This window comes from Aythya marila (assembly GCF_965140915.1).
Source record: "Aythya marila genome assembly, chromosome: 3".
NCBI classification, from domain to species: domain Eukaryota; kingdom Metazoa; phylum Chordata; class Aves; order Anseriformes; family Anatidae; genus Aythya; species Aythya marila.
Window position 1 is genome coordinate 26,071,053 of NC_139044.1, and position 20,793 is coordinate 26,091,845.

At 35.5% G+C, this 20,793-nt stretch overlaps 1 protein-coding gene across 13 annotated transcripts in view; it reads left to right on the forward strand.

The window, feature by feature from the left end:
• RYR2 (ryanodine receptor 2) overlaps positions 1-20,793 on the forward strand; it is a 413,797-nt gene that overhangs the window by 384,513 nt on the left and 8,491 nt on the right. For all 13 annotated transcript variants that reach the window (XR_014317119.1, XR_014317120.1, XM_082756062.1 and 10 more), the window contains 14 exons: positions 284-412; positions 2,117-2,221; positions 4,217-4,298; positions 5,443-6,746; positions 7,162-7,226; positions 9,262-9,409; positions 10,803-10,889; positions 11,730-11,948; positions 12,457-12,587; positions 13,276-13,318; positions 15,061-15,194; positions 16,516-16,576; positions 17,953-18,099; positions 18,723-18,857. Coding sequence is in view for 11 of the 13 variants with exons in the window: in XM_082756062.1 (XP_082612188.1) it covers positions 284-412; positions 2,117-2,221; positions 4,217-4,298; positions 5,443-6,746; positions 7,162-7,226; positions 9,262-9,409; positions 10,803-10,889; positions 11,730-11,948; positions 12,457-12,587; positions 13,276-13,318; positions 15,061-15,194; positions 16,516-16,576; positions 17,953-18,099; positions 18,723-18,857 (2,790 nt within the window). In the remaining 2 variants the exon portion in view is untranslated. The remainder of the gene's footprint in view (positions 1-283; positions 413-2,116; positions 2,222-4,216; positions 4,299-5,442; positions 6,747-7,161; positions 7,227-9,261; positions 9,410-10,802; positions 10,890-11,729; positions 11,949-12,456; positions 12,588-13,275; positions 13,319-15,060; positions 15,195-16,515; positions 16,577-17,952; positions 18,100-18,722; positions 18,858-20,793) is intronic.

The window sequence follows — 20,793 nt, forward strand, 5'->3', positions numbered from 1 at the left end:
ATTTTATTTTATTTTATTTTATTTTATTTTATTTTATTTTATTTTATTATTTCAGTTTACTATTGTTCCTGTTGATTCCCGTGAGATGAAAATACAGTTCTTGAAGTAACACTTGACAACCTGTATGGAGTTTAAAACATTTTTGTGATCATTTAAGAACCTTTATAAAATAAATACTTTCCAGAACTGTATTCCTAGCTAATATGTTTCTGATCTTGATGAAGAACTGGTTAGAGAAATTTTGATTACATAATCTCTTCGTGCTTCTCATAACTGTTTTTAGGAGTCCATTAGTGATTTCTATTGGTATTATTCTGGGAAGGATGTTATTGATGAGCAAGGACAACGGAATTTTTCCAAAGCCATCCAGGTTGCAAAACAGGTTTTCAATACTCTCACAGAGTATATCCAGGTAAGTTAGTTTATTTCTAATTTTATGGATTTGAAAGAAAATGAATAATACCTTTGTAATAAAGACAATGTACAGCTAGATAAAATATATATCGGGATATAATATAGGTACGTTTAAACTTCAAAATTATTTTAGTGCATTTATTTATGTAGAAAAAGAAGTTTTGTATAGCTGGCACTACTCCCTGATCCATTAGTTGTATGAATAGTAGGTAGAGTTTGTTTTATTCTGATCAAGTCACATGTTACATTTGATAACTGTAGAGATGTACTTGGGGTAGACAGTGATAAATGAGAAGACATACTGGCAGGATTCAAAGAAGACTAGTGAGAGACTAATGAAGAAATCAAATGTTCTGTGTTCTAAGGCAGCTTTGGGTTGCTTGCAGAAAATAAAAAATGGAGTAGTTCACTGAATGACTAATCTGAAAATGTATTCAAAAAAGTAACTTGTTTATATTATACGCTTCATAATGCAAGTCCTGCAAGAAAGCTTCAGTTTATTTCTGAACTGCTTGGCTTTTGCCATCTTAAAATTGTTGCCATTGCCTTTGTGGTCTTCTACAAACAGCAAGTCTTTTCTTTTTTTCTTTTTTTTTTTTTTTTGAAAGCAAATTTCTTCAGGTTTGGTTGTATTCTTTTAATGTATTTTTTAATGTGTGATTAAGAATTGGTAAAGGGGAGTGTTGAATGTAATTTAGTGTTTTTATCATTATTATGCTGCTTTTGCAAAATAAGACTAGAAGTTTTTGAATACCAAACTGATAATTAATTTGCACAATGAATCTGAAAACTGAAGTATTCCTCATGAAATAGTAATTAGCCTTAATTCTATTTACAGATGGGATTAATTCTGTCAAAATAACAATATGGCAGTTCTTTCATGCTATTTAAAGAACTAGGCATAATTTAATTCTTATTAATTCCTCATGTAAATCCATCAAAAATATTATAATTTGCTTCCACATATAATAATCAGGTTAGAGAGCATCCCGTTAGACTATATGTCTATTATACTGTTCTCCTTCAACTGGAAATGTATATTATGAAAATAATATTTTATTTCATGAGGATCAAGTGTGATAGCATTGGAACATGTAAATCTGAGTAAAGGCAGCTTATAGTCACGAGTGTACATGTGCTTGTTGTAAACATATTTGGCAAGTCACAAATAGCATTGTTAGCTAGTAATTGTTTTATTTACTGTTCTCTAAAGTTTCAAAATATTTTGTAATCCTGCTTTTTTGAAGTTGGAATTTTTTGAATAATATTATTTAGCACTGCTTTCTAGAACAGGTGGAATATACTGGGAAAAAAAGAAATCAGGAATCTTAGTCCCTTATCACTTATACCAATTTTGCATCAATCCCATATTAATTAATTCCTGAGTTATTGTATTAAGTAGGGAAGAATCAGTTTGAAGATTTTGTACCTCTCTAACATTTGCAGTTTAATGTTGCAAACAGCTGTACTTTTTATGGTTCTGAAATGGGACTCAGCTAAAACAGAAAGAATGGCTATTAGAAATATGCATTGCTTATGGTCAGTGGTGTTGCAAGATAAAAAAATCTGTATATGCTTAGCTTTTCACGGCAGTTTTTAAAGGACAGACCCCCTACTATGCTTCTCTATTGTTTATACTTGTCTTTTGTTAAGTTTCTTCCAAATAAAACCTACCTTTCTTCTCTTGTTGACTTATCAATAGGGGCCATGTACTGGGAATCAGCAAAGTCTGGCACACAGCAGGCTATGGGATGCTGTAGTTGGTTTTCTTCATGTGTTTGCCCACATGCAGATGAAGCTGTCCCAGGTATCTTTTAGTTTTTGTTTGTAAAGTTGCTAACTTATAATAATGATAAAGTGTCTTGTTAGTATGTTTAAATAACTAATTACCACAGTTAATAATGGAGGTATGAGGAAAAATAAGAGGCAGAGCTGAGAGAATAAAACAAAGCTGAGGGTATAAATTACAGAGTCAAAGTGCTCATGAGCACCAGGCTTATAACAAGGTTCGATGAAGTTGAAAATGAATCATATAACGTGAAATCAGAGAAAAGCAATCCATTTCCTGTGTTTCATATCAAAGTTCTGCCTCCATGTTTTCTGCAATTTTGCACAAGCTTTTTATGTAGCATCTCTCTTCCCTGTTCAGGTGCCTAGTTCAATGCAGACATCTAAGCCCTTTCTACTCTCAATAGACAAGAATTGTAATTTATCCTTACAATATGGTGTAGAGAACTAGCACAGACAGCTCTTTAGAGCTAAAGTTAGATGGGAAGAATCCTAACTTTAAGCAGTCTGTTTTTCAACTTTTTAACTTTTTAAAAAATTGCAGTTATCCTTATATTACACATCTTAATCGAAAGTAGAAAATAATCCTGATTTTTTTTAAATAACTAAACATTCTCAGAGAAGTGTCGTAATCTTGAAAACATTTTAGTTGTTAAGTAATAAAACTCTGAAGGCTATGAAGTTTTTAGACCTGATTTTTTATTTACTTATAATGTATATGAAGTATATGTAAGTACATGTCAGTATTTTTGAATGTGTTGCGTAAATGGAGATAGTCTTGCTTAAATGGTTTTCCTACCAACCCTTGGGACTTTACCAGTAGAAGTAGGTCAGTTACTTAGATCTGTGGACTTTTCTGCTACCATTCTGGTTCTTATTTGTTACTGATAAATAGGTGTCACTTTCCAGTAGATAGCATCATAGTGAAAGTTGATTTTCAAAGTGATGCAATGAATTTTTCCTAAGGTGTCTTTGTAAGCCCGTGTACCATGTATTGTCATTTTGGAACATCTTTGTTATTTTCAGAATAGAAAAAAACAATCAATGATTGGGTAGGCCACAGTGGTGACTGTTACGCTTTCTTCCTAAATCACTAAAGCAAGATGGAAACTAGTATACAAGTAGTTACAGACAGGAAGTAAAATACATAAAATTAATTGTTGATTAATAAATCTGATGTGATCATTGGTAAGATTTGTTTTCACAATAATGGCAAGATTTTAGTCTCAGCTGTGTGCAGAGTGGTTTCTTACAATCTTATAACTATAACATCTAGAAAATAATGATACCCTGCCACTTTGGAGAGAGCCAAAATGCTTTGCTCAACAAAGTTCATTGTAGTGAGTGGAGTTAGACTGTTTTGAGTAATGACAGAAACGTGGTCTGCTCCAAATAGAGATGTGTATAAATTGAGATGGTGCCTTTTTCTTGTGTGGAGTTCAGACTCTTCGGGCCTTCCAGAGCTCACTTGGGCTGTTTTATTAATTTATTCTTATTGCAAGAATATACTAATTGCACTGTGTTCAAATACCATTTTTCAAAGGTGTTGAGTGTGGCTAAATGGATTTATGTTGTCATATGTTGTCATATGGCATCTTTCTATACCTGGGGTTTGCTTAAGGAAAGTATTTGGTCTTTGTTTTAAACCAGAAGTTTCCAGAACAAAAGTCCCGGTCCCATCTCTCCCCCCGCCCCCCCAAAAAAAATAAATAAAAATCAGTCACTTTGAAGCATGTTACACTTTGTCTTCTGTGTGCTGCTGCCATTATTTTTTTCCAAGGCTGTGAACTTGATTATACTAACAGCAACACTGCTTTAGCTGACATGAAACTTTACAGAGGCATCATCTGTGAGCCAGACATACCTTATTATTGCTTTATTGCTGTGTTACCAGTTATGATCCTAATAGCTTCTTAAATTTTAAATCTTATTTTTACAGGGTGAAATCTGCATGCACATATATGAATGTCAAAAAAATCAGTAGATATTATATATATTGTATTCATTTCTTTAGGATTCCAGTCAAATTGAATTACTGAAAGAATTAATGGATCTTCAAAAGGATATGGTTGTCATGTTGCTGTCTATGCTGGAAGGTAGGTAAAGTGTAATTTGAAATTCTCTTTTGCAATTGCTTTAGCAACATTTTCACCTTTGTGTTTAATGTTCCATTTTCCTTTAGGTTTTTGATTTTTATGTATCAGTTGTGAGATCTTAAATTGCATGGAAGATTGATACAGTCCAGTCGATATCATTTATGTTACTTCTGAATGTCAGAATTGCATAAAATCCAGCTGTGACATAGGTTTTACTTTGTTTCTGTGAATATGGCCTATCTTTTGCCTTAAGTGAGAAGTTTTTGTTTGTTTGTTTTTAACTCTAGGTTGAAATTCTAAATTCCAAGAACTGAGACATTTATCTATCGTTTTATTAATAGATTTTTTTTTTATATTGCATTTGTTTTTATAATGATCTTAGCCATGAAGAATAGGCTTTGATTTATTTAGTGAGTAGGTTCAAGTTTCCTTATGACTAATACTGGAAATTATGGTTCCCCAGAGAATGTGATCATTGTCAAGAAATAATGCTATTTATGTATCTTCTTTCTGGTATCGTATTGGCAGATTAACAATAGACTATCAATAGTAGAAAGACAGAAATACACAAGCATAGATGATCCAAAGATTTTCCTTTATGCTTCCTACATGTATTGCGTCACATTTATTATCTTGAGAGGGCAGAGAGAGAAAGAGATGTATTATCTGGGAGGGCAGCAAATGCAACCTGGATTACAGTGTAGCATGGATGGCTGCTGCTTTGCTCACCTGAGGTAACTGAGGTAACTGAGAAGCAAAGTAATTCTTAGTATTAGTATTAGGCAGTGCTCCATCAGGAACCTACTCATCCTCTGTTTGTGTTGCACTACAGTAAAATTTACATTATCACTTTTGAAAAACTGTCTCATGTTTAGTACTTTAATAAACATAACAGATATACCTCTCTGTGGCTTGTTAGTTATTTCTTTAATGGCAAATATTTCAGTCACTTACATCTTTTTCCAAGTCTTAGGGTAGTGCTATTAGTAAAAGATTCCTGATTTTACAGCTGTTTTCCTCATATAACTATGTGAGCCAGTGGTTTATCAATCTTACTGTATAATTATTTCACTAGTCATTATTAAACACGTTGCCAAAATACTTGCTGCCATCAATATTTCTAATTTCATGTCATCACATCTAGGTAATGTTGTGAATGGAACTATTGGCAAGCAGATGGTTGATATGCTTGTGGAATCGTCCAACAATGTGGAGATGATTCTGAAGTTCTTTGATATGTTCTTAAAACTGAAGGATTTGACTTCCTCTGATGCATTCAAAGAGTATGACCCAGATGGTAAAGGCATAATTTCAAAAAGGGATTTCCACAAAGCAATGGAAAGCCATAAACATTACACTCAGTCTGAAACTGAGTTTCTGCTATCCTGTGCTGAAACTGATGAGAATGAGACTCTGGACTACGAGGAGTTTGTGAAACGGTTCCATGAACCTGCCAAAGACATTGGTTTCAATGTTGCTGTTCTCCTGACCAACCTCTCAGAACACATGCCCCATGATACCCGCTTGCAAACTTTTCTTGAACTGTCAGAGAGTGTGCTGAATTACTTTCAGCCTTTCCTTGGACGCATAGAAATCATGGGTAGTGCAAAGCGCATTGAACGAGTATATTTTGAAATAAGTGAGTCAAGTCGGACTCAGTGGGAGAAACCTCAGGTAAAAGAGTCAAAGAGACAATTTATATTTGATGTTGTAAATGAAGGTGGGGAGAAAGAAAAGATGGAGCTTTTTGTTAATTTCTGTGAGGATACCATCTTTGAAATGCAACTGGCTGCTCAGATTTCTGAGTCAGATCTGAATGAAAGGTCAGCTAATAAAGAGGAAAATGAGAAAGATAAGCCTGAGGAGCAGGATCCTGGAATGGGTTTCTTCTCTCTTGTAACTATGAAGTTAGCATTAGTAGCTCTCAAGTATAATTTAATGACTCTTATGAAAATGCTTAGCATGAAAAGCCTGAAGAAACAGATGAAAAAAGTGAAGAAAATGACCATGAAGGACATGATTATGGCTTTGTTTTCTTCCTACTGGAGCATTTTGATGGGCTTACTGCATTTTGCTTGTAGTGTCTTCCGTGGCTTCTTTCGCATCATATGCAGTTTGCTGCTTGGAGGAAGCCTAGTAGAAGGAGCAAAGAAGATCAAGGTGGCTGAACTATTAGCTAATATGCCAGATCCCACGCAGGATGAGGTGCGTGGGGAAGGAGAAGAGGGGGAGAGGAAGCCCACAGAAACTGCATTGCCTGCAGAAGACTTGACAGATTTGAGAACTTTATCAGATGAGAGTGATCTACTATCAGATATATTTGGTTTGGATTTGAAACGGGAAGGTGGACAGTATAAATTGATCCCTCATAATCCAAACGCTGGTTTGAGCGATTTGCTGAGCACTCCTTCCTTAGCTCCAATGCCTGAGGAACAGGAAAAAATCCAGGTAATTGCACTTTTTATTTCTATGCTTATGCTCTATGTTTATCTTTTTCATATGCTAACTATTTTGTCTTGAAACACAGCTTGCATCTATGTTTGCGTGTTTGTTTTTTTTTTGTGTGTGTGTGTGTGACATGATTTTAGGGAATCACATAATCACTAAACCATACCCTCTCTGATATCATAAACTTCAATTCCCACAGCCTTCTCTAAGTAGGTGGTAGTTTGGTTTCCTTCTAATTTAGTGCTAAAATGTGTCTTCATAAATAAATATTGAAGCATCATCTTCTCTCAGAGCTTCAACAGCTAAAAAAAAGAAAAAAGTGTAATATTCCACAGTCTGTGTATCCTTTTAACTAATTCTGTTCTGCATAATAATACTCAGACACTTTTTTTTCCCTTAATCTGACTATCTGTAGGAACAAATGAAAGAAGATGAAAAGGAAGAGAAGGAGGAAACAAAATCTGAACCTGAAAAAGCAGAGTATGTATAACTTTAACTAGTGGTACTGCAAATTAGTTTGTTTCACTAAAATATCAGCTTTATTATACTTCTTTTCCTTTAATTTTATTTTCATTCACATTCCACTATTAAGGTGTGTGTGTGTGTATGTATATATTTAATCCATCCTCCTCATCAGTAGGCATTTGCAAGGAAATGCCATGAAATCACTAAGAGATTTTATGAATTCCCCTCTTCCAGCTCCATCCTTCGTAATTTCAATTTAGTTTATTTTAGAATTCACAGAACTCATAATGTAACTTCCTGCCTTTCCCCACAGGTATTAAAAGCTCACTGAACAACAGTTTCAGACGGTAGTCCTAGGAGTTTACATGTTTATCCAAGAGGCAGTTTATTTACAGAGGCATAGCTGCAATGGTTCTAGAGTTCATTGAAAATTTTGATGGAATTGAGTATACTTTTTAATATATCTTGAATCTGCAAAATCATTGTTTTCTGAGAATCAAGTCTTTTGTTGGTCTGTTTTCATTGGGCTTAATTTCATCTGTTTGTTTAAGGTTTTTTTGGCAAGTATGAAAACGAGAAGAAAATGTCTTGGAAAAATTGTAAGAGCGCTTGTGTTACAGAGACTAATTATCTATCAGTGGTAGAGACTGACTCTTTCACCCTTTCCATTTGATAAGAACTGTTTTGAGTTATTTAGATTTTGCATAACCTTATTACTCTGTTACAGTTTTAAAGAATTACTGAGTCCTCTCATGTCTTTATGGGGATCATTAGCATTGATAAATAATCATTTCAGTCTTTTTAAGACATGGTAAAATCAAATGTTGATGATATTAGCTCAGAATAAAAAAGCAAAACATAGGACTTGGATTTAACCAGTAAAAAAACTCTCCATCCCTATTTTTTATGGTGGCTGATATATCACTGATAAAATTTCAAGTGGATCTCTTAGTCTCAAGTTTGTCATTGCAGGAGAGCAATATGGAGATAACACTTGCCACAGTAACAAAACACAGTAACAAAAACTCTTCTTCCTAATTAGTACAGCAAACTTCTAATGCAGCCAGTACAACTTTGTGAAGGAGAGTCTTGCTGACTTTTGAAGGTCACTTCACTGTTGATTGCTCTGCTTGACTGTGTGAGTTGCAGTGATACCAGTATTCTCTGTGAAGAGTGGAAGTGCCTGGCATTGCCCTGAAGCCACTTCTAATGTAAGACAAACTTTCAAGTGAAAGTTTGTTGAGTATATTCTACTATGAAGCAACTTAGGATATCAGTTATTCTGTTTGTAGATAGATAAAGAGAAATTAATAATGTAACTAATAAGTTGCTTCTCACTCTGTTTTGGCATCAAATGGGCTTCTGTGATCCTTTCATGTATCTGGCTGTCAGGTCAAATTAACTTCCAAAATAATTCTCAGTTCCTATGATTTTGTGCTTGGAGAAGGCAGCCCACTAGCTATGACTTTCTGTAATTACGCAGCATGGTGATTATCACAGATTGAAATGCTGTCAAGCTTTCATATTTCTCTCTTCTCCTAGAGGGGTTGCTTTTGTTGTCCTCATCTGGACAGAAATGCAGAATTTAAAACTTAAGGCTTGGCTTGTAAATACAAGAAGAACTAGTGTTCTGCAGTTTGTGTATCTGAACCAGATAGTTCAAGTGCATGAGGTTGGAGGGGAGCCCTTAGACATATAGAGAGTTGTACAGACATTTGGCAGTGTTAGCTGCACAATTATGAAGCAGAGTTGCAGGTATAAAGTTTGGGAGATTCTTGGTTACCTGCTTCTACCACTTAGCAATTCTCACTTCAGGCTGACAAATCATTAAGTTCAAATATCAGTAGACTTAACCAGACTGTCACCCTTTCCAGTGCTTTATGCTGAAGATGGATATCTATCCTTGTTATTCATACATGTGCACTTCATGAATTATGACTACTTCGGCCTCATGAAAAGTTGCAATGTCCTCTTGCAGGGTGTGGTTTAATTATTTTTTTGTCAATTTTATTAACTTGACTTATTATTTTGGCTTCATTTGTATCCTAAGAGGAGAGGATGGAGAAAAAGAAGAGAAAGCCAAGGAAGACAAAGGGAAACAGAAATTAAGACAGCTTCATACTCATAGATATGGAGAACCGGAAGTTCAGGAATCGGCTTTCTGGAAGAAAATAATTGCATATCAACAAAAGCTTCTGGTAAGCTGTTCTCTACACTCTGTGTTTGTGCATTGGGAGGGATATATACTATTACATTATGCTATCAAAATGAAAAAGACAAATTCGCATCTGCTAAGACTCATTCAATCCACAGTCATCCATGAATAGGACATAAAGGCAAAGGTTTAATTGAATTTTTTAGTGGAGGAAACAAGCAAGCAAAAATACAAACACACAAATCCAAAAAATAATATATTAGACATATATTAACATAATAAGGAATGTAATTATTGGCTAAAATTCAGACCTTCAAAGATTTCTATCCATCAGTGCAAAAAAAGCCTAGTGTTTTTGTGTGAAGGTAAGTATTTATTAAGTCAAGAATTTTTAGAGCAGCTTGTGAGGTTGTAGGATTTCTGTTTTCCTGAGACACTTTGGGAAAAGTCAAGTTCCTCTATCTAAACATTTTATTAAGATTTTCATGAAAGAGCAAGTTCATATTTGAGAAATTTCTTAAATTATGTGGAAAATAAGACTAGCTAAAATTGTAGAAATGTATTTGTGTTTCAGTAACATATGGTAGCTCTGAGTAAGATGCAGAGTTATTTAAAATCCAAGTTTTTATTAGCTAAGATATATATAGGCATACATATTCTGAGAGACTGGAATGAAATCCAAAGCAAAAAGATAAAGGCTTTTGCTGTAGATCTAGTAGATATAATTGTGTAGGGTCAGCCTACATCTACCATGAGTAACATAGCAAAAGAATAAAATGACAATGACAATATAAAGGAACTAATTGCTTAAGTTTTGCTTTTGAACTCAGTGTCAGGGTATCATGTAGCAGCCATTCAAATTTTATTTATTTTTCTTCTAATAATCTCATATACTAACTCACAAATAGTCTTCTATGTTTAGGGCTGAAAATGGAGGAATTTCCATGTAAGATTTAAAACAAAACATTGAAACTAGGTGCTGGAAAAGTTTCTGAATTGTAAGGAAGAGATAGGGTACTTTTAACCTTAGTATATAAGGTTTGGGTAGGAATTTCCTCACTGGAATAAGATTTTTCTTGAGATTTTCTGTGCTTTCGCTGTTATTTTTGAAGGTTTTGAAATCAGAAAGAAGCAGGAAAACATGAAAAAATATTTAAGGCAGAGTTTTCCAATCTTCCGACTTTGAGACCACTAAAGAAAAATAGCATGTCTGATATTCTATTTATCAAATGATCTGCCTGAAATAGTGACAAGTTCTGTAGTGAAGTATGGATAAATATTTTTTTTCAGATTGGGATTAAACATTCATCATATTTCAGATAATTTATTAAATATGCAATATAGGTTATTTTATTTCCTAAAATAATTTTTAATAATTAATTTCAAGAATGATAATTATTAGGCAAGGAATATTTATATTTTATTTTTGTTTTCAGAACTATTTTGCTCGAAACTTTTATAACATGAGGATGTTGGCATTGTTTGTTGCTTTTGCCATCAACTTCATCCTTCTTTTCTATAAGGTAAGCTTGTCACAATATTAATTTGCATTATGAAAAGCATTCAGGTTTTGTGGACACTGTGCTATGATTAAAGTGCCTAGCCTCACATGCCTATGATTAACATGCCTAACCTGATTAAATGCCTTCTTCAGTCTGCCACTTCAGAGATCTAACAGCGATACTAATGTGTTTCTGAGAAGTAATAATGGACTTCCAAATAGCTATTTCCAAAGTTCTGTGCTGTGAGAGATGCAGCAAAGTGAAATGTTTACCTTTGTGCTCCATTATCCTGTACAGACTCAGCCAAGCCCAGCCTTCAGTGGCAACTTAAGCTAATACATGTCAGCTGAGATATTTATTTATTTTTTTTTTTTGTGTGCCATCCTGCTCCCCTGAGAAGATGTGTACAGCAAGGGGAAGTTGCATCATCTTAAACTAGCTGGAATATCACTTACCATTTTTGTCAAGGCCTTTGCTATAGTTAATGCAACAGTAGATTTTCCAGACTTGAATCAGTTCCAGGAAGAGTCCTGCTGATAAGGATTACATATGGCAATGTCAGGAGTTGACTGGGCTTCTTCCAGAAGGTCTATGCTCTTTCTTGAATTCAAGGTGATATGTATGACCCAAATTTGCAATGGGAAGAGAGTAAAAGAAAATCCACACTATCGCAAATTGGTGTAGCATGGTGAAAGGGTGAGGTATTGTACTGTGTGAGGTATTCCCTGTGGATATTTTTCTGCAGAAAGTTATTTCCTCATGATTATGTTGTCCTTGGTAGGGTTGTTTTCACTTGTAGTGGTGTAAAACTCCTGTCAGAGGAATATACCTGCAATATTAAGATTCAAGTGATTTAAACAGGTCTCCACCTCTGCTGTGACAGAAGAAAAGGAAGTTCCTGTGGTGTCTACTGGAGAAAGTATGAAGTTGAACAGCTTGGAGAGTGACAGCCAGAGGGTCATTGCAGTTCATTATGTCCTAGAAGAAAGCAGTGGCTACATGGAGCCCACGCTGCGGATTTTGGCCATATTACACACAATCATCTCTTTCTTCTGCATCATAGGGTATTATTGTTTGAAAGTAAGAAAAACTGAACTGTTTTTTTTTTTTTTCTTCTAGTTATGAACATTTTTGTCCTTTGACTGGTATAAATTGGAATCAAGTTGTAGCAACTTTGCTTAAGCAGGTTGAGGAACCATGTAAAGAAACACCATTCGGTGATTTGTGAATTCAGAAGGTTACAGGCCAGGGCCTGATTTCCTGGTCTGGCATTGGACTGTAGGTTCAGTATTTCCACAGTTACAGTGTCAGCCAGTTACAGCAATAACCTGTATCGCTTCTTGTGACTGCCAGCAGTGAATGTGCCCATTCACATGGCTAGAACGATGATTGTCTGTATTGACACTGATCTTGTCAGCTTGGCCAGTTTTCAAGTCCTTTATTTTTTTGAAGTATTATTTAATATGTGTTCAGTTTTTGTATTTAATTTTTCATAACTACCATCTTTTCTTATAGATTTTCAGACATCTCAGAGCATTTTAACTAATTTCTGATATATTGATTTTTTTTTTTTTTTTTTCAATTGCAGGTTCCACTGGTTATTTTTAAGAGGGAAAAGGAAGTAGCAAGGAAATTGGAATTTGATGGGCTGTATATAACCGAACAGCCCTCAGAAGACGATATTAAAGGGCAATGGGATAGACTTGTAATCAACACACAGTGAGTTTGTGCTTACTCTGTTTCTATAACTTTGCAAGGAATTATGCTTCAGACTGCACAGTTACGCATTTGATGGTCCAGCTTGTCTGAAATACACAGTTGTGAGGAGTATATTTCCAGAAAGGATATACAAAATATTTTGGTCAAGTGTTTGTTATCAGTTTTAATCTTCTTCATTTGCAGGTTTTTTTTTTTTTTTTCCATATATTCCATATATTAAAAAAAGATTGCAAGGAACTTTTTTTTTTTTTTTTTTTTTTTTTTTTTTTTTTTTTTAGCAAGTGCAGTGATGATTGTTTATTGCTGTCAGTTCAACAGTGAACAGTGGTTTGTATCCTTTTAGTGTCTCTTGAAAGCTTTTCTTTGGAACCTTAACTCTGCCTTTTGGGATTATATGATCCTTTAATACTTTGGAACTTTTGGATATGATACTTTGGTATCATATGATCTATGATACTTTGGAACACTAGAAACATCAGCTCAGCTGCTCTTTCCCAGCCATGAGAATGTGATAGGCTCAATGCCAATTGGTAACTTTCATTCCAATAACTTCCCAAAAGACTATCTGGAGATAGCACCAACAGAGAGCCTCTTAGAAACAAATTATTATATAATTTTTATGGCATCTTAGTAGGTACTCTTCATGATAATCTAAAATGTAATCTCTTTTTTCATCTGTGTTTTTCAGGTCTTTTCCAAACAACTATTGGGACAAATTTGTGAAAAGAAAGGTAAGGTTTATTTTTTGAAATATGTATGAAATTCTTTATAGATATTAATTCCAATATCTTTATCGATGATCTGGATGAGGGCATCGAGTGCACCCTCAGTAAGTTTGCAGATGACACCAAGTTAGGTGCGTGTGTTGATCTGCTCAAGGGTAGGAAAGCTCTTCAGGAGGATCTGGATAGGCTGCACTGATGGGCTGAGGTCAACTGTATGAAATTCAACAAGGCCAAGTGTCGGGTCCTGCACTTGGGGTGCAACAACCCCAAGCAGAGCTACAGGCTGGGAGATGAGTGGTTGGAAAGCTGCCTGGCAGAGAAGGACCTGGGAGTGATGGTGGATAGTCGGCTGAATATGAGCCAGCAGTGTGCTCAGGTGGCCAAGAAGGCCAACGGCATCCTGCCTTGTACCAGAAACAGTGTGGCCAGCAGGTCTAGGGAAGTGATTGTCCCCCTGTCCCTCTGGTGAGACCGCACCTCAAGTACTGTGTTCAGTTTTGGGCCCCTCGCTACAAGAAGGACATCAAGGTGCTCGAGCGAGTCCAGAGAAGGGTGACAAAGCTGGTGAGGGGCCTGGAGAACAAGTCCTACGAGGAGCGGCTGAGGGAGCTGGGCTTGTTCAGCCTGGAGAAAAGGAGGCTCAGGGGCGACCTTATCGCTCTCTACAGGTACCTTAAAGGAGGCTGTAGTGAGGTAGGAGTTGGTCTGTTCTCCCACGTGCCTGGTGGGATGAGGGGGAATGGGCTAAAGTTGCACCAGGGGAGTTTTAGGTTGGATGTTAGGAAGAACTTCTTTACCGAAAGGGTTGTTAGGCATTGGAACAGGCTGCCCAGGGAAGTGGTGGAGTCACCATCCCTGGAAGTCTTCAAAAGACGTTTAGATGTAGAGCTTAGGGATATGGTTTAGTGGGGACTGTTAGTGTTAGGTCAGAGGTTGGACTCGACGATCTTGAGGTCTCTTCCAACCTAGAAATTCTGTGATTCTGTGTGATGATTTCCCGTGTCCCATAGCTTACTCCTCTGTGCTCTGGCACCTAAAGCTGACTCTTAAGAGACCCACTCACCTCCTTAGTTCCAGACAGCTTCAACCCCTTGCCAGCTAGTCTGGCTTGATCTTTGCTAGAGACCACAGACTCACACACACACATTCAATTCTACCGCACCATGGACATATAGTTCCCCCTAACCTATGGTTTGAATCCAGTTACTGCTTTCACACCATCATACACACATACACATGCACACAGAATAGAGAGTCCTTTACCCAGGAAAGAGTTAGAAAATTACTTTATAAGATGATGGGACAGATTGAGATGATTAGGCAAAATGCATAGCCAAATAACTTTATTGACCAGCAAACTTTGTTGTTCTAGTTTGTTAACTAGAAAGGGTTGAATACTACCTTCAAGAAATTTTACTTTTATCAGATTTTTTCATGTAGATAGGATATTTAAAACATCTCTGCTTGTGTGAGCTCAACATTTTTTTTTTTCAGTGACAATATTGATTTAGTTATTCTGCTTCTGCTGAGTTGCCTTTCTCTTCCTATTTTCATTAAATGAGTAAGAGCATCATATCCTTGATGAGCCCTATTGCCTCTGTCAAAGTGATTGAAATTAAGGTGAAAAAAACAGTATGATAGGCAGATGGAAACAAACAGATTAAAAAAATCATGCATGTTAAACTTGTCTCTGAAAATAAAAAACCTTATACCCAGCTGACTCTCTTGACTATTCCTCCTAAATTTAGGTCATGGATAAATATGGTGAGTTTTATGGCCGTGACAGAATCAGTGAGTTACTAGGAATGGACAAAGCTGCTCTTGATTTTAGTGATGCTCGAGAAAAGAAGAAACCAAAGAAGGATAGCTCCTTATCTGCTGTGTAAGCATTTGCTTCTGGTTTGTTTGTTTGTTGTTGTTTTTGTTTAGTTTGGTGGTGGTTTTATTTATTTATTTATTTTGATTTTGTTTAAAATCAAGAACTCAAGGTCTGTCATTTGGCTTTGAATTTTTTGCTGTATGGCTTTTCTTTTATGAATGGCTATATATGATCAATCAATTCATGTGTATTTGAGAGAATAATCTGAAATACACAAAGATGAGAGTTATTTATCAGAGGTGTCATAGTCAAACTTACGTCTCAGTCCCTTTGCCTCCCTAGCTGCTGTTCTTGGTTCTGCTGTCATTAGTACAGTCAGTGTCAATGGAAGAGGCAACTGAGGCTCAAGCGTCTGCAGCAACCATAGTAGTGGTAATTTAGAGGATATTAAGAAGGGCTGCTGTTGGATGCTTATGCGGTAGAGAAATTTGTCACCTTTCAAGAAGAAAAAAATGTAAATAGATTTATCCTGAAGGATCTGACATTTCCATAGTCTGGTGAAAAGATAAGCAATGATATGAATGTGAAGTGTATAAAGAATCGGTACAGTTGGCCTAGAATGTAAAAGATGTTAAAAGGTCTTCATTTTCCTTGTCACAAGATTCAATAACCTAGGTTTTCAAAAGCTCCTGGAACAAGTAACCTTCTTGTTAAGAATGTAGTATATTGGAAGACAGTATTATCTGTTATACTGCAAGTTTTTGTTTTGTTTTGTTTTCTCTTCAATGTATGTATTTTGTAAATATCATCCATGCAATCCTGATCAGACAGTAAATATCACCCAGTTATCATGGTCTGAGTCATTCCTGACCGTGCAAAAGGTTTTAATACACTTTCCTCTTCAATTTACATTTTTTCTTGAGGAAGAACAAAGGACATAAGCTCAGACATTCATTTCACCTTACTTTGTCTGTCTTTAAAGCCGTCTAATTGTATCACTCAAGATGTGATGATATAACCAATGGTGATGAACTGGTATTTCAGGGTGCAAATTCTCAAAACACTATTTCTCTCCATTGATTCTAAAATTCATGTGACTTATACATAGGTGATTGCACTGTAGATATTGATCAGCTTCATGTCTGATGTCTCCAAAATAGTACTTACACATTTATTTTTCTGCTTTTGTTTCAGACAGGTCCGTTCCAGAGTAAAAGTGTGAATTAGAACAAGGTTGTGATATATTTCAGCTTGGGAGAAATAGATAAACTGTGACCTCTTCATTTTCTGTGACAATACACTTCCTGTAGTATGCAATAGGCTCTCGTGTTGTGTATTTTCCTATTTCATTCTTATATAAAATGTGATTTTTTTACTTTTACAGGCTAAACTCTGTTGATGTTAAGTATCAGATGTGGAAATTAGGAGTTGTTTTCACTGATAATGTAAGTCTGTCAGTATATGTATACACATACATTCATGTTCTAAAAAAAAAAAAAGATAAAATATCCATCTTAGCCTGAAGGGTGTCCAAACATATATGAAATATTCTGAATTACAAGTAGCTTACTAGATACACAGATAGATAGATAAAGAAATTCTCAGAAGTTTAAAAAGAGATTGACCAAATCTTTTCCCAGTTACATGGGTACTAGGCTATAGAACCTCGATCTGTTTTCTCCCCTTAACCCCTTTCTTATACGGTTATTTATTCAGGAGGAATAAGCAAGTGCTGTAAAATTGGGAAACTGTCTATATAAATTCTAGTTGCCATTTTTCATGTTGTTCTTAAACTTTACATCTGCAGTCACTTAAATACTCCTGGAACACAGTCAGATCAGCATAGTTAATGGGTGTAGAATTACTGTAATTTGTATCACTGAAACTCTTAGCGGGATGTGACACAGAATGAGGCTAATGATTTTACTCATTTTTAAAAAGTTAGTCTTAAAAAAAAAAAAAGGAATGACAAGGTCGTTAAAATATTCTTCAGTTTAAGATATTGCTCATCTTATGATTCTAAGTGGTATTATAATTGTGGCTTTCCTGAGTCATCTTCTTTTTCTGGTGGAAAATATGGTAGGGGAAGAATGATTTTGTAACTAGGACTGCTGGAGAATGAAAATGGAAACTGACTTCAGTTAGAAAGGGTGGAACTTGAAGGTTGAATTTGGGACGATAACTGTCCAGGTCCACAGAAAGCATGACCTGTAGAGAGTCAGTTCATTCAGGATTAGGTCTTTTCTAAAGGAAATTCTAATTTTGTTCTTGTAAGTGTGTACTTGTCTTTAAGTCAGATAAATTAAATTGTAGAGGAAAAGATTAAATTAATATTTCTAGTAATAATAAGCTACTTAAATAGCATTAAATATTTAAGTAGTAGTTTTAGTAGTTTGAAGTAATATATAATTCCTTCTGTTGCTTGCAAAGACCTTTTGTTTGTTATTGACCATATTGTTATAAATATTTTAATGTAATTATTCATAAACAAAAAAATCATTCCAATCAGAAGATTTTATATAATAAACATTAACAAATAATGGAATTGTTTCAAAATTGAAATTTAGGATGTGTCAATTTTGAACATTTCATGTGAACACATCTACATTTGCAGATTTAATATTCTTGCACAGAGAAAATTCTCAAAAGCAGAATTTATGTAAGAAAAACTTCATGAATTTCTGTTTAAATAAAAAGCACATTCAAGCAATTTCTGCTTTTCTTTAGTGTTGTGAATTAAGTTAGACATAGTAGTCCTTAGTTTTTTCAGTTTGTTTATTTATTTATTTATGTATTTTGTAATGTGCTTGTTTTCTTGTAGTCTTTCCTTTACCTAGCTTGGTACATGACCATGTCAGTCCTTGGCCATTACAACAATTTTTTCTTTGCTGCTCATCTTCTTGACATTGCAATGGGGTTCAAGACGTTACGAACTATCCTGTCATCAGTGACCCACAATGGTAAACAGGTATCAACTGTTACCTCTTTTCCTTTATGGTGTTTTTTTTTTGTTTGTTTGTTTGTTTTTTTTATACTGACAGAGTGCACAGGAAAGAGCACTTCTTGACTTAATTCAGCTGACCACTGAAAGCTGCTGTGCTAGTGCAAAAATTTGCCAGCAGGATTTATAATCATAAGAACGTGGCACTAGAATGCATGACATTAAATTTAGATTCTAGCTGTTATTGTGTTACTATGTTGCCCATAAACTTTCTGTTCAGATTTTTTTCAAGATTCTTCTAAAGAAAGATCCAGCTGAGATCCAGTTATTCTTTCTTTTGGAGGGCTGTTTGAGAGCCTCAGCTCCCTGATAGTAAGAAATCATTTCTGTAAGAAGTTACACAATCTGACATTGCACTTCTGATTTTAACTAGAGAAAATAATGAAGGCTTTTCATCCATTTAAATTTGTTCTATGAACAGTGTTTCCTGTAATGTGTTCCTCCTCTTTGATGGTCTTCCTATTTCAAAGAACCTTTTTAACACTTTTTTGAAGATAAAAACAACAACAACAACAAGACGACACACATCCTTGGTCTGCTTAGGAGACCTTCCAACAAGGCAGCTATAAATGTATAATTTTGTCTTCCAGCTTGTCCTAACAGTGGGATTACTGGCAGTAGTGGTATACTTGTACACAGTAGTGGCATTCAATTTTTTTCGCAAGTTCTACAACAAGAGTGAAGATGGTGATATGCCAGACATGAAATGTGATGATATGTTAACAGTAAGTCTTAGTTTGCTTTCTATTTTTTTTTTGTTTGTTTGTTTTCTTAAATTATTATGTTTTTGCCCTGTCCTTTTTGTAATTCCTGTTCATATATTTGTATCATTAGCCTGCAAGAGAAAGACCGTAAGGGAAAGCAAAGGAACAAATATAGTGAACGTCCTTAAGAACTAGATATACTCTGCGTATAATACACAAACACTTCTTTAAAGGAATAGGAGAAGTGTGGTAATATTTTTTGCTATAATTTCTGCAAAAGTGTAAACTAGCTAAAAGCCGTGAACCTGAGCTCAATCAGTTATAGACTAACATGTCTATATTTTTGTCCAGTTTGGGACCTTCAGTACAAGAAAGACACTGGTGAACTGGAGTATAGTCAGTGGAGAGTCACTTAAGATGGTCAGGCGATGGAGTACTTTCCCTGGGAGGAGCCTAAGTGAGTCGGGCTTGTTTGGCCTGGAGAAGAGAAGGCTTTGAGGCGAGAAGGGGGGAGCTTAAGAGCAGCTCCCCAGTGTCTAAAGAGAGGTTATTGGGAAGAATGAGCCAGTGATTTTTACAGCAGTGCATGGCGGGAGACCACAGAATGGAAGAAGGTATTCTGTCTGGATGTAAGGAATTATTTTTTCACCCTGAGGAACCAGGCAAAGGTACACCTTTCTCAGAGAGGTTGTGCAGCCTCCATCCTTGAGAGGATTTAACAACCTGACTGTATAAAGCCCTGAGTAACTTTGTCTAAACTTATAGTGGACTATACATGGAGCAGGAATCTGGACTTGGAGACCTCCTTAAGACCTTCTGACTTACATAGAATATTAGAATGGCTCGGGTTGGAAGGGACCTTAGAGATCATCTAGTTCCAACCCCCATGCCATAGGCAGTGATGCCACCCACTAGATCAGGTTGCTCAGGGCCTCATCTAACCTCGTCTTGAACACCTCCAGGGATGGGGCATCCACAACCTCTCTAGGCAACCTGTTCTATTGCCTCACTGCCCTCTGAGTGAAAAACTTCCTCCTAATATCTAATCTAAATCTCCCCTCTGCTGGTTTAAACCATTCCCTCTTGTCCTGTCATCATCTGATTGAGCAAAGAGTCATTCCATCTGTTTTATATGAAAATATACATGAAAAATGGCTAAAATATTATAAAGGAGTGAGCTAAAATAACACATAGAATAATACACAATGTGCTATATGTTAAGTGTCGTCTGTAAAAATGGTAAGACTTGCAATGTGATATGGAAAAAAAAAGGTGTTAATAATATATTTTTATTTTCGGTAATTGAAAAATAACATTGACTTTTAATGGTGAAATAAAAAACTTCTCTAAAAATATTACATTTCTCAGCCATTGGTCATTCAGCATTGTATGTTACTATTATACATTTCTTACTTACGGGATATAGGAGTAAGAGCAGTATAGAAGTAAAATAATGGGCCTTTCATATAGTTAGCTTTTAGGAATGACTATTGTGACTGTCACTGCTACTTTTTATACACTGAGAATTGTATCTGTAGTTAGCAAAAGTCCTTAAAGAAAAAGAATCAATCTTCTCCAGGACTCTGAGTTTGATAGCATAATCCTCTATTATATGATAAACTGGAATTTTTGCATTGTCATCACCCCACATGACTGTACTTATGGTACCCCTTTGCAGCATTGGTGTAGACTGTTTCCATCATTAGCCTGTCCTCTGAACAAACATGCTCAAAGGTTGTATTTGTTGTGTTGTGTTTTGTTTTATTTTTATTTATTTTTTTAAACATCAAAGATGGGGCAAGTCATTCACTTTTGAGCTAGAGTAACGGGAAATAGATTAGGTGGTAATGGTACTTTCTACTAGCATATTATTGTATGCTGAAACATTTGGACCTGAATCACGGTTTTCTGGTAGGCTCAAGGTAGTCAAACATTAATCTTTTTTGAACTGTGCCAT